The sequence below is a fragment of the Pristis pectinata genome, chromosome 11 (genome assembly GCF_009764475.1).
Source record: "Pristis pectinata isolate sPriPec2 chromosome 11, sPriPec2.1.pri, whole genome shotgun sequence".
Taxonomy (NCBI): domain Eukaryota; kingdom Metazoa; phylum Chordata; class Chondrichthyes; order Rhinopristiformes; family Pristidae; genus Pristis; species Pristis pectinata.
The window spans coordinates 2,252,185-2,265,864 of record NC_067415.1 but is presented as its reverse complement, the minus strand read 5'-3'; the positions used below and the strand labels follow the sequence as shown (position 1 = coordinate 2,265,864).

The window sequence follows — 13,680 nt, the reverse complement described above, 5'->3', positions numbered from 1 at the left end:
AAATCTCAATTCAGACGAGCTCAATCTGTACGATCGGGCACTGGGGGTACAATCAGTCTCAGTACTCCCACCATGAGGAGGAGAGGGATTACACAGGATTCCCAACACTGGATCCCTGCGCAAAGTGCCTGCAAGGTTGGGGTAGTGCAGGGATTTGTATTCGCTAGTTTTCAGAGGGGTGTGCTGGTGTTAACATCGTGGGGCAAATGTCTACATGCAGTCGTAACCCAGGCTGGGCAATCTCTATGGATGATTACCGGGGAGGTTCCAACATGCGGCTGCCTCACTGCACTGGCTTCCGTGTGGCTGTCAACGTGTTTGTGTCCGTACCCATGTGGTAATGCCGGCTGGATGTCCACATTCCTCTGCTTTATTTATGTGTTCAAGTATGTGGAGGTGTCTGTGTGTGAGATGTGTGTGAGGTGAGTGTGTGTGATGTGTGTATGTGTGTGTATGCGATGTGTGTGTATGCAATGTGTGTGTGTGTGTGCGATGTGTGTGTGTGTGTGTGTGCGATGTGTGTGTGTGTGTGTGCGATGTGTGTGTGTGCGTATGTGGATGTATGTAATGTGTGTGTGTAATGTACGTGTGTATGTGGATGTGTGTGATATGTGTGTGTGCATGTGGGATGTGTGGAGTGTGTGTTTATGTATGTGTGCATGCGTGTGTGATGTGTGCATTCACATGTGCTTGTCGGTGTGATGAGTCCTGCATGGAACATATTGCTTTCCCTATTCACATGTAGTGATTCTATTGTACAGCAGAGTGTCGATGTAACACAAGAGTTCTGGTGAAGGGTCTTCGACCGGGATCACTGACCATTTCTCTTTCTACAGACGCTGCCTGACCGGCTGAGTGTTCCCAGCATTTCCTGCTTTTATCTCCAGTCAAGCAGTGAGCCTGCTTTTCAACAATGCTGACGGTTTTACAGCAGCAACACATGGATGATAAGTGTGCTGTCTTGTAAATAACCCAACACCTCCTGCGGGCTGACCTGTGTTGGCGCAGTCTGAAGATGTCACAGTGTGTCAGCATGTCAGCTGTGGGCACGTGAGTGTGTGCTCACGTGTGAATCAACCTGTGTCAGTCCGTGTGGTCATGTGTGAATGTGTGTGTGTTCACAAGCCTGAGTGGGTGTACGCGAGAGTGCATTTGTGGGTGGAAGTGTATGTGAGTAGGGACCAGCTCCAGACTCACAGTTAACGGCCTCATGTCCCCAGCTGAGACAGCGGTGGGTGGGTGACGGTGGCAGCAGCGCTGGACGTCAGAGACAGTCGGTGTCCTCAGGCTGGAGGGGAGAACTTAGATTTTGCTGCGGTAGTTTTAATGGGCACAACTGTGACAGGAGAAGAATCTCGCAAAGCGTTCCGGTGGTGAACCAGGCCGTCGGTCAGGCCGGCTCTGGGATGGAGCACTGTCCACCTCCATTCCACTGGTGAACACACTTCCTGCAGCTCAAGTAAACGATCCCACAGTCACCCAACAGATCCCAGAGTCTGCTCATTGATGGGACTGAGCAATGCTGCACAGTGTGGGGGTGGGGGTGAGGGGGGCAAGGGGGAACCAGTCAGGGGCTGAGGGGGCAAGAAATGTAATGTGTGTTAATTTCTGACACTACCCCACTGGTGGCCTGGGGGCCAGGACCTGCAGGGTGGAGGTGCAGCCGTTGGACACACATCGCGGCACACACTCTCCAGAGTCAGATAGGGGTCGGCCTGCCAGATGTCAACAGATTCTTCCGGGAAACACGACAAACACTGCCCGGCAGAGGGTCACGGACTTCCAAACCTCCCACGGACGTGGCCGGAGGATCTGGGGTAGGTCGCGCTCCAAGCACCCCTGCACAAATCTCTCAACAGATCATGGGCAGGACTAAAGGAGCATCGCAGAGGCAGAGGGGCAGTACTGAGGGAGGGTCACACTGTGGGGGGGTCAGTACTGCGGGAGGGTCACACTGTGGGAGGGGTGTTACTGAGGGAGGGTCACACTGTGGGGGGGCGGTACTGAGTGCGCTCTCCCATCGAACCGATGTTGTGATTGTATAAATCCAACGGTGCAGTTGTGGAGAATGTTGGGCGGTGGGGGAGTGTGGGCTTCATCTGGAGCGGTGGGCTGGAGCAGTTTTCTTCTGGGAAGGACTCTGTTTTGCCAGGTGTTGGGAGTCTGTGTTCCGGGCGCTGTGGGAGGGACGGCGCTGATGTTTCATCGCACGGACTGTCTGCTTATCTGGAGAAGACTCCCACCTCTCCTTTCTCCGCACTGCTCCTTTACGGGACTAATTACTGGTGCGCCCTGCTGGGTGTGTCGCTGTTTATCGCACCGGCAGTGTTTTGTGATCACTGACTGCGTAGTGCCTTGTCATGGTGGCTGTAAAGGCTCTAAGGTGGCGGGGCCTCGGTCCTTCGCAGCAGCTGCAGCTCCTGGAGGCATGGATCCTGCCAAGTCGTCACCTTTCAGTCTGGTGTCTTTGTGAAATGCTGTGAACGGTTCTGTGCCTCCGTCAGTCAGTCTGGACAGTGGTTTCCAGGCCATGTCCGAGGCTGTGGGGGTGGGGGGGAGGTGGGCAAGGTGAGTGTTGTTGCGTTTACCAAGATGTTTGGTAGAATTGTATTCTTTTTGTGGTCTGTGATGGAAATTGATTTGAAATGCGTGTGTAATATGTAATAAAGACATCCTAATTGTGAAAAAAGGGGCGGTACTGAGGGAGGGTCACACTGTGGGAGGGGTGGTACTGAGGGGGGGTCACACTGTGGGGGGGGCGGTACTGAGGGGGGTCACACTGTGGGGGGGTGGTACTGAGGGAGGGTCACACTGTGGGAGGGGGCGGTACTGAGGGGGGGTCACACTGTGGGGGGGGCGGTACTGAGGGAGGGTCACACTGTGGGAGGGGCGGTACTGAGGGGGGGGTCACACTGTGGGAGGGGCGGTACTGAGGGGGGTCACACTGTGGGGGGGCGGTACTGAGGGAGGGTGACACTGTGGGAGGGGCGGTACTGAGGGGGGTCACACTGTGGGAGGGGGCGGTACTGAGGGGGGTCACACTGTGGGGGGGGCGGTACTGAGGGAGGGTGACACTGTGGGAGGGGCGGTACTGAGGGGGGTCACACTGTGGGGGGGGCGGTACTGAGGGCAGGAATTGTTGGTGACCTTCTGCCTCTTGCTCCATGTGTTCTCTGACTAAGGTGAGTGAATGTGAAGCAGGGATGGGGATTTGGAGTGTGAACCACCTGCCCCCGACCACAGGATGACAGACACAGACGGGGGGGGGGAGGGCTGCCTCCTCAGTTGCCCCCACCTGTGTAGCACCGGACTTTCTTGAAGCTCCTGGTCAGCCTCCGGAGGTCCCGCTTGCTGCCCTGCCAGTGTTTCACCAGGGTGACCAGCCACCTGCCCTCGGCCTGCAGCCGTCCCATCACCAGGTAGGAAGCACTGCGGTCCCGCAGCACGTCACACGTACAGCTGGAGCCCCCGGCCAACCACAGCTCCTCGCTCAGCTCTCTGGACTCGGCACCCAGCAGAGCTCTGCTCCGTGCCTCCAGGATGATCCTGGCGTCTCCGTTGAGGTAAGCAATGTCCTTGACTTTGACCTTGAGCACTGGGGTGGGTGCAGACCCCGCCGGGAAGGGAAAAAAAAGAAAAAATGAGAGGGGTCAGTTGAAAGATTAATCCCCAACGCCTCAGAATATCCCACATCCTCATCCAAGTCAGTTATAAAAACCACAGTGAGCAGGGGTCCCAGAACAGATCCCTGTGGAACACCACTAGTCACTGACTTCCAAGCAGAATACTCTCCATCTACTACCACCCTCCGCCTTCTGTGGGCAAGCCAATTCGGAATCCATGCAGCCAAGTCTCCATGGATCACATGCCTCATGACCTTCTGGATGAGCCTACCATGGGGAACCTTGTCAACCCCCTTACTAAAATCCATATACACCACATCCACCGCTCTATCTTCATCAATTTGTTTTGTCACCTCCTCAAAAAATTCAGTTAGGCTCATGAGGCACAACTTGCCCCTCACAAAGCCATGCTGACTATCCCTAATAAGACTGTGCTTCTCCAAATGCTTGTAAATCCTGTCCTTAAAAATTCTCTCCAATAGCCTGACCACCACTGACGTAAAACTCACTGGCCTATAATTCCCAGGATTATCCCTATTACCTTTCTTCAACAAGGGAACAACATTTGCCATCGTCCAATCCTCTGGTACCACTCCTGTGGCCAGGGAGGATGCAAATATTATCGTCAACACCCCAGCAATCTCTTCCCTCACTTCCTGTAGGAACCAGTGGTATATCCTGTCTGGCCCCGGGGACTTATCTATCCTGTTTTTCAGAACCTCCAACACTACCTCTTTCTTAACCTCAACATGCTCCGGCACATTAGCCTGTCCTACGCTGACCTCACATTCGTCAAAGTCCCTCTCTCTGGTGAACACTGAAGCAAAGTATTCATTAAGGACCTCCCCCTACCTCCTCCACCTCCAGGCACGTTTCCCCCTTTATCCCTGAGCGACCCTACTCCCACTCTAGTCATCCTCCTGTTCCTCATGTACATGTAGGACGCCTTGGGGTTTTCCTTAATCCTACTCGCCAAGGCCTTCTCATGTCACCTTCTAGCTCTCCTAAGTTCCTTCTTAAGCTCCTTCCTGGCTACCTTATAATTTTCAAGAGCACTGCCTGATTTTTGCCTCCTAAAGCTTAAGTCTGCTTCCTTCTTCCCCTTGACTAAATATTTCACCACTCGTAAACCATGGTTCCTTCACCCTACCATCCTTTCCCTGTCCCAGTGGGACAAACCTATCCAGAACCTCATGCAAGTGTTCCCTAAACAGCCTCTACCTTTCTTCTGTGCATTTCCCTGAGAACATCTGTTCCCAATTTACGCTCCCAAGATCCTGCCTAATACCGTCGTAATTAGCCCTCCCCCAATTAAAAACATTCCCATATTGTCTGCTCCTATCCCTGTCCATGACCATGCTAAAGGTCAGGGAGTTGTGGTCACTATCTCCGAAATGTTCGACCACCGAGAGGTCTGTCACCTGACCAGGTCATTGCCTAGTACTAGATCCAGAATGGCCTCTCTATACCGTGTCCACATACCGTGTCAGGGATCCTTCCTGGCCACTCCTAACAAATTCTGCCCCATCTAAACTTTTTGCACTAAGGAGGTGCCAGTCAATATTAGGGAAGTTGAAATCACCCATGACAACAACCCTGTTATTTTTGCACCTTTCCAAGATCTGCCTACTTATCTGCTCCTCAGTGTCCTGGTGGCTATGGGGGTCTATAGAATACTCCCAATAGTGTGATTGCTCCCTTCCTGTTTCTGACTTCCACCCACACTGACTCAGTGGACGATCCCTCCATGATGTCCTCCCTTTCTGCAGCTGTGACACTGTCCCTGATCAGCAAAGCCACCCCCACCCCCACCGTTCCCTGTCCCTTTTGAAACATCTAAACCCCAGAACATCAAGCAGCTGCTCCTGCCCTTGTGACAGCCAAGGCTCTGTAATGGCCACAATATCATAATCCCATGTACTGATCCATGCTCTGAGTTCATCACCCTTATTCTTAATGCTTCTTGCATTAAAGTAAAGACATTTCCACCCATCCAAATGACTGTGTTTATGACCTATCCACTGTCTATCCTTCCTCACAGTCTCTCCGCATAATGAACCAACTGCTCCATCATCCGACCCAACACTCTGGTTCCCACCCCCCTGCCAACCTAGTTTAAACCCTCCCCAACAGCTCCAGCAAACCTGCCCACAAGGACATTGGTCCCTCTTGAGTTCAGGTGTAACCCGTCCCTTTTGTACAGGTCATACCTTCACCAGAAGAGATTGCAGTGATCCACAAATCTGAAACCCTGCCCTCTGCACCAACTCTTCAGCCATGCATTCGTCTGCCGTATCACCCTATTCTTACCCTCACTGGCACGTGGCACGGGCAGCGACCCAGAGGTTACCACCCTCGAGGTCCTGCTTTTCAGCTTCCTACCGAGCTCCCTACATTCCTTCTTCAGGACCTCATCCCTTTTCCTATCTATGCCGTTGGTACCAATGTGGACCACGACTTCTGGCTGCTCACCCTCCCCCTTCAGAATGCTGTGAATGTATGAAAGGTGTTTTGGTGGTATCTCATCTTGATTTTAAATTAATTTTAAAATTCTAATTTTTTTCTCTCCAGAGTTGCACAGGATTTTCTGTTTATGTAGCAGATGTCCATGTGTTTACCATGAAGAAGATCACAAAAGCTACGGAAATCAGGGAGGAGGACAGTGCTGTCCTGAAGCACATTGATGTAACAGAAGAGCACGTCTCGGCTGCCTTGAGGAACATAAAGGTGGATCAGTCCCCAGGGCCCAACCAAGTGTATCAGTGGATCAGGAGAGGGGTTGTTGCTGGGGCAGGATTGGCTGCTTGATATCCCAGGGTTTAGATGTTTCAATAGGGATGGGAAGGAGGTAAAACGTGAGGTGAATGTCATTGCTAGTCAGGGATAGTCCCAAGGTGGATCAGTCCCCAGGGCCCCACCAAGTGTCGGACACTGTGTGAAGCGAGGCAACAAAATACAGGGCCCTGGCAGAGATTTTTATGTCTTCCTTAGCCACAGTTGAGGCACCAGAGGCTGGAGGGGGGGCTAATGTTGTGCCTTTATTTATGAAGGGCTGCAAGGACAAGCCAGGGAACTACAGGTCGGTGAGCCTGACATCAGTGGTGGGAATGTTAGTGGAGGGGATTCTGAGGGACAGGATCGACCTGCATTTGGAAAGGCGAGGACTGATCAGGGACAGTCAGCATGGCTTTGTGTGTGGGAGATCACGTCTCGCATATCTGATTGAGTTTTTCGAAGAGGTGACCAACAGGATCGACGAGGGGGTAGATGTCTGACAGGGTCCCGTGTGGGCTGGAAGGTGAGACCATGTGGGTGAGCTATCCAATTGGATACAGAATTGGCTAGTGGAAGGAGGCTGAGAGTGGGAGTGGAGGGTTGTTATTCAGACTGGAGGTCTGTGACCAGCGGTGTGCCGCAGGGATTGGTGCTGGGTCCGCTGCGGTTTGTTATCTATATTAACGATGTGGATGAGACTGTAGGTGGCGTGGTCAGTAAGTTTGCGGATGACACCAATACTGGTAGAGTGGTGGACGGTGGTGAGGGTGTCTCAGGTTATACAGGACCTCGATCAACTGGGGAAGTGGCCCAAGGAACGGCAGAGGGGACTTCACTCAGAAAAGTGTGAAGTGATACATTTTGGAAGTTAAACCAGGGCAGGTTTTACACAGTGAATGACAGGGCCCTGGGGAGTGTTGTAGAACAGAGAAACCTCGGACATAGTTCCTGAAAGTGGCAACACAGGTAGACAAGGTGGTAAAGAGGTGTACGGCACACTGGCCTTCATCGGATGGGGCGCTGAGTACAGGAGTTGAGACATCATGTTACAGCGGTTCGAGACACTGGTGAGGCCACGCTTGGAGTGTTGTGGGCAGTTTTGGTCACCCAGCTATGGGAAGGATGTGATAAAACTGGAGAGGGGCAGAAACGATTCACACAGATGTTGCCGGGACTGGGGGGCTGGAGTTATCAGGAGATTGGATAGGCCGGGACTGTTTTCCCTGGAGCGAAGGAGGCTGAGGGGCGACTTTATGGAGGTTTATAAAATCATGAGGGGCAGAGATAAGGTGGATGGTCATGGTCTTTTCCCCAGGGTAGGGGAGTCTAAAACCAGAGGGCACAGGAGAAAGATTTAAAGGGGATCTGAGGGGCAAGTTTTCCACACAAAGGGCAGTGGGTACATGGAACGAGCTGCCAGAGGACGTGGTAGAGGTGGGTACAGTTACAATGTTGAAAAGACCCTTGGACAGGGAGGTGGATAGGAAAGGTTTCGAGGGATTGGGCCCAATTGCAGCCAGTCTCCCCGTGTCTGCGTGGGTTTCCTCTGGGTGCTCCGGTTTCCTCCCACGTTCCAAAGACATACGGGTTAGGAAGTTGTGGGCGTGCTATGTTGGCGCCAGAAGCGTGGCGACACTTGCGGGCTGCCCCAGAACACTCTACGCAAAAGATGCATTTCACTGTGTGTTTCGATGTACATGTGACTAATAAAGAAATCTTTTCCTTATCTTATATAAATAGGACAAGCTCAAGAAGGCACCTTGGCCAGCATGGACAAGTTGGGCCGAAGGGCCTGTTTCTCTGCTGTTCTAACTCTGTGACTCTGTAGCACATTTACACTAATCCCAGTCTATTCTCCCAATCTTCACCCACACACTGGGGGCTACTTAACCCACCAACCCACACGTCGTTGCAATGTGGGAGGAAACCAGAGAACCCGGGGGAAACCCACGCAGACATGGGGAGAACGTGCAAACTCCACACAGACAGCGCCAGAGGTCAGGATTGAACCTGGGTCTCTGGAGCTGTGAGGCAGCAGCACCAATGCACCAATGTTCCATCCTGATTAACTTTAGCCTCCTACAATTCTGGAAATATTTCCCGTTCCCATTTTAAACCGTTACTCCATAATGGCCATGCCTTTGGTCACCCAACCCTAAGGTTTGGAGTTCCCTTTCATAACGTCTCCACCTCTCCCTCTTTGCAGTCAGGTCCTGTGATATCTCTTCCTGTGGATTGCTGCCCAGTGTTTGTATGGTTTATCTCCCTGGAAACCACCAGGATTTAACTTCATAAAGTCTTGCTTTCATCAAAACACAGCAGTTCCCACATGGAAATCCCCACCGTTGAATCTTACCAAAGTCATTCTTGCAGTAATTTGCCAGGATGTCTCTCTCGACTTCTCCCTCTGATTTGCAAGGATCGCAGACTTTCGATTCTGAAATATAAAAGATAGCCAATAGTATACTCATTGAGAACGCACCCCCTCACGGGCACGTTGTAGAGCCTGTTCATGCAATCAGACAGCAAGGTTGGTATAACCGAGAAATCTTCGACAGACCTTCAAGGAATGCAGCTGATGATTTCTGTGCTCTCTGAAATTCACCAGGGCCCCAGTTCCCACTCTCCCTCCAAACTCACCTGGGCCCCAGTTCCCACTCTCCCTCCAAACTCACCGACTCCCTAGTTCCCTCCAAACTCACCGATGCCCCAGTTCCCTCCAAACCCACCTGGGCCCCAGTTCCCTCCAAACTCACCGGCTCCCCAGTTCCCTCCAAACTCACCTGGGCTGCAGTTCCCTCCAAATTCACCGATGCCCCAGTTCCCTCAAAACTCACCTGGGCCCCAGTTCCCTCCAAACTCACCTGAGCCCCAGTTCCCACTCTCCCTCCAAACTCTCCGGCTCCTCAGTTCCCTCCAAACTCACCGGCTCCCCAGTTCCCTCCAAACTCACCGATGCCCCAGTTCCCTCCAAACCCACCTGGGCCCCAGTTCCCTCCAAACTCACCTGGGCTGCAGTTCCCTCCAAATTCACCGATGCCCCAGTTCCCTCCAAACCCACCTGGGCTGCAGTTCCCTCCAAATTCACTGATGCCCCACTTCCCTCCAAACTCACCGGGGCCCCAGTTCCCTCCAAACTCACCTGGGCCGCAGTTCCCTCCAAACTCACCTGGGCCCCAGTTCCCACTCTCCCTCCAAACTCTCCGGCTCCTCAGTTCCCTCCAAACTCACCTGGGCCCCAGTTCCCTCCAAACTCACCGGCTCCCCAGTTCCCTCCAAACTCACCTGAGCCCCAGTTCCCACTCTCCCTCCAAACTCACCGGCTCCCCAGTTCCCTCCAAACTCACCGGCTCCCCAGTTCCCTCCAAACTCACCTGGGCCCCAGTTCCCATTCCCTCCAAACTCACCGGGACCCTAGTTCCCCCCAAACTCACCTGGGCCCCAGTTCCCTCCGAACTCACTGGCTGCCCAGTTCCCACTCTCCCTCCAAACTCACCGGCTCCCCAGTTCCCTCCAAACTCACCTGGGCCCCAGTTCCCTCCAAACTCACCGGGGCCCCAGTTCCCACTCTCCCTCCAAACTCACCGGCTCCCCAGTTCCCTCCAAACTCACCTGGGCCCCAGTTCCCACTCCCTCCAAACTCACCTGGGCCCCAGTTCCCTCCAAACTCACCGGGGCCCCAGTTCCCACTCTCCCTCCAAACTCACCGGGACCCCAGTTCTCACACAGCCTTCAAACATGAAGGGCTCACTAGAAAATTTAATAATACTGTGTAAATCTAAAAAAAAAGTGAATTAAGGGTGCAAATAAAACCGGAGCAGGTCAGGGTGGATGTTCTTCCTTGTTACTATCCAACGTAACTAAGGAATAACATCCAATAGTTCAGAAAACTCTGAGCATGGGAGATGATCAGATTTTTCCTGTGTTGTGGCAGGAGAGCAGGCCAGAGACTGGGTGCCCTGCAGAGACTGACTCACCTTCTGTCTCACCGGACCCTTTCCACCATCTACAGGGACGTGATGGGACACTCTCCGCTGGCCTGGATCCATGCAGTTGCCTCAACAGTCAAGGAGTTCAGCGCCATCCAGGACAAAGCAGCCATTGATTGGTACCCCGTCCCCAGTCCTGGACATTCACCCCCACCACCAACACTGCACCACAGTTACTCCCGTTGGACACCCCACTGCCATGGAGGAGGAGGACGGTAGCTGAAGGGAACACCACCGCCCGCAGGTCCCCCTCCAAGTCATACAACATCCCGGCCATTCCTGCAATGTGACTGGGACTCATTCTTGGAACCCCCTCCCCACCTTCTCAAGGGCAATAGATTAGATGGTGGCCCTGCCAGCAACACCCTGGGCTGTGAATGTACAGGGAAACCGTGTGGGGCCATTCCAGGCAATGATCGCGTTTCCTTCTCTGAACAACTCCTGGGGTTTTATGAAAATTTGGCAGCTTTACACACACTTTTATTGAGACCGTATTTTTAGATTTTTTTCAAAAATTCATTTGGGTTTTCAAACTGTGTTCGGAATTGATTTTGCATTCTCTGGCACTGTTTCCCCAGTGAAATAAGCACGGCCTTCTGCTGTTTGGCAAACAGAGCCCCCATTGATTGGCATATCTTGATTTGGAACCTCTTAAAGAAAAGCTCTGTTTCCAAACTCAGTGCATACCCAAAGGGTTTTACAGCCAATTAGTTGCATTCTGCAACATCGTCACTCTTGAAATGTGTCCAGTTGCAGTGGCCAATTCTTCCCACTGCAAGAATCTCACAGCCATGTCCGGACTCCTGTCTAGACGGTTTGACTCTTGAGCCAACACAGAGCTGCAGGATGCTCGGACTGGGATTGAACACCCATCCTACTTGGGCCTCCAGGAGTCCAGGTGAGGCAAAGCTCACAGAACCCAAGCGTTGACTCCCCTTGGAGGGTTTACCTCGTGAAGTTGTACCTTGGCCATCAATCTAGCCGACAAAAAGATAAACCTTCTGGACAGTCAGCTGCAAAGCTTTCTCCAGAGGGAGCAGAGGAAAATCATTCCTGATTTTTTCCACCACAAGTTTTTGTGACAGGAAGGGCTGTGGAAGCAGAGGCAACATGACCTTTTTAAAGGGAATTGGATTACTGTGGGTAGGGAAGAGCCTGCAGGGCTGTCGGGAGGGAGCATGGAGGAGTGGGATCAGTCGGAAAGCTCCATCAAAGAGCTGGCACGGGATCAATGGGCTGAATGTCTTCCTCCTCCGCTGCTGTATCCCATGAGACCAGAAGACAAAGGAGCAGAAGTCGGCCATTCGGCCCATCGAGTCTGCTCTGCCATTCTATCATGAGCTGATCCATTCTCCCATTTAGCCCCACTCCCCCGCCTTCTCACCATAACCTTTGATGCCCTGGCTACTCGGATACCTATCAATCTCTGCCTTAAATACACCCAATGACTTGGCCTCCACAGCCGCCCGTGGCAACAAATTCCACAGATTCACTACTCCCTGGCTAAAGAAATTTCTCCGCATCTCTGTTCTGAATGGGCACCCTTCAATCCTGAAGTCGTGCCCTCTTGTACTAGACTCCCCTACCATGGGAAACAACTTTGCCACATCTACACTGTCCAGGCCTTTTAACATTCGAAATGTTTCTATGAGGTCCCCCCTCATTCTTCTGAACTCCAAGGAGTACAGCCCAAGAGCCGTCAAACATTCCTCATATGTTAACCCTCTCATTCCTGGAATCATTCTAGTGAATCTTCTCTGAACCCTCTCCAACGTCAGCTCATGAGGAATGGAACCTGAGGCTAAACTATACATGATTCAAGAGGGGAGATGGCAGAGGCCAGAATCTGGAACAACACACACAACAATGGAGGAACTCAGCAGGTCAGTCAGCATCTGTGAAGGGAGATGGACAGTCGACGTTTTGGGTCGAGACCCTTCATCTGGACTGGAAACAAAGAGGGGAAAGAGCCGGTATATAAAATTCAAACCAAAATAAAAATCTGGAAAAAGGAAATTCTGGAAATAAGTGGCTGCTGGGAAAGAGTTGATGTTTTGGCTCCATGGGTCCCGAGCAGAAGTGAAGCCCAGTTACCTTCCTGCTCGACTCTCTCCTCCTCCGAGGTGGCAGAGGGGATACAGAGGTCGTCGTCCATCGGGAAGCGGTTGCAGTCCAACATCTCGGGCCAAGGGAACCCGAAGGCCAGCATGACGGGGGCACAGCTGTCTCTCACCTCCCGGCACAGCGACCGGCAAGGTTGGACGGCCTCCCGGAGCTCGCTGAGGCAGACCGGGGCGAAGAGGGAGCAGAGGAACTTGCGGGTGTCCGGGTGGCAGTGCTTGTTGAGCAGGGGGACCCAGGAGGCAGCCTGCTGCACCACCTCCTTCATGGAATCATGCCCCAGGAGGTTGGGCAGCCTCATCTCGCTGTATCCAACCCCGTGGCATAGCGCCATGGTGTGGGGGATGGGCTTGCAGTCGCTTCTTCCGAAGTCAGAGAATCCGAGGGGGAAACTTGGCACCTCGGCAGCAGGGGCCTGACCCCAGCAGAGTGGCAGCAAGAGACACGTCAGGATCCTCGCAGCAGCCGACGAGGGTGCTCTCTCTACCCAACCTCGGAGAGGCCAAGCGTGCCAATACATGGCCACACCTTGCCTTCCTGCTCAACCAAACCTGACAACAAAGGCAAGAAGGCTCGTTGATGTTGGGGGTTTGAGAAGATTCGTTGGGCCAACAATGGCTCCTTCAGCTTGAAGATAACTTATCGCCTCGGTCAAAGTCTTCAACTCAGAATCTCCCCTCTCCCCCGCAGGTTAAGGGTCAACGTCAGCGGGAAGATCTGGTGCTTCAGAGATTCAGTCTGTCGGGAGGAACCCAGGCCTCTTATTCCGGAAATATCCGTTGCTTGTCATCAGCGGTTGATAAACATCCAGGGGACCTCACTCCTCATTTAGCCTGTGAGTGAAGAGAGAGAGACAGAGAGAAGGGGGGGGTTACCACGAGGGCCTGTCACAAAGTCCCACAGTAAGAAGAGCTTCAGTCGCTGAATTCCTCGGATTCAGTCTCACTCTGCAGTTAAGTTTAAGAGTGAGGATGTCAGCACTGGGCAAAGGGTAAGACGTTCCGCAGAGGGGACGGTTTGGATGCAATGTGTAGCTCCCTTTACATTTAGAATCAGAATCAGATATATTATCATTGAGTCAGATGACATGAAATGTTTTGTGGCAGCAGTACAGTGCGAAGACACAAGGTTTCTGTAAATTACAAAATTAATAAATTGTGCAAAAAATAAAG

The 13,680-nt window shown here is 52.6% G+C and overlaps 1 protein-coding gene across 1 annotated transcript; it reads right to left on the bottom strand.

Annotated features, from left to right (window-relative positions):
• Nucleotides 1–3,194: 3,194 nt before the first annotated feature.
• On the bottom strand, nt 3,195–13,097 carry LOC127576066 (secreted frizzled-related protein 2-like). Its single transcript, XM_052026409.1, has 3 exons — nt 12,482–13,097; nt 8,755–8,835; nt 3,195–3,595 (listed from the first exon to the last, which is right to left on the bottom strand). Exons 1-3 carry the CDS (start codon nt 13,026–13,028, stop codon nt 3,282–3,284), a joined length of 942 nt encoding a protein of 313 aa, XP_051882369.1. The 5' UTR covers nt 13,029–13,097; the 3' UTR covers nt 3,195–3,281.
• Nucleotides 13,098–13,680: the final 583 nt, after the last annotated feature.

Bases quoted from the DNA above. Each gene is read 5' to 3' on its own strand.
- LOC127576066 (XM_052026409.1), bottom strand. From the start codon at position 13,028: ATGTATTGGCACGCTTGGCCTCTCCGAGGTTGGGTAGAGAGAGCACCC. The intron at 8,836-12,481 runs GTAACTGGGCTT...TTTATATTTCAG, and splicing joins GGAGAGAGTCGAGCAGGAAG to AATCGAAAGTCTGCGATCCT. The intron at 3,596-8,754 runs GTAAGATTCAAC...CACCCACCCCAG, and splicing joins TTACTGCAAGAATGACTTTG to TGCTCAAGGTCAAAGTCAAG.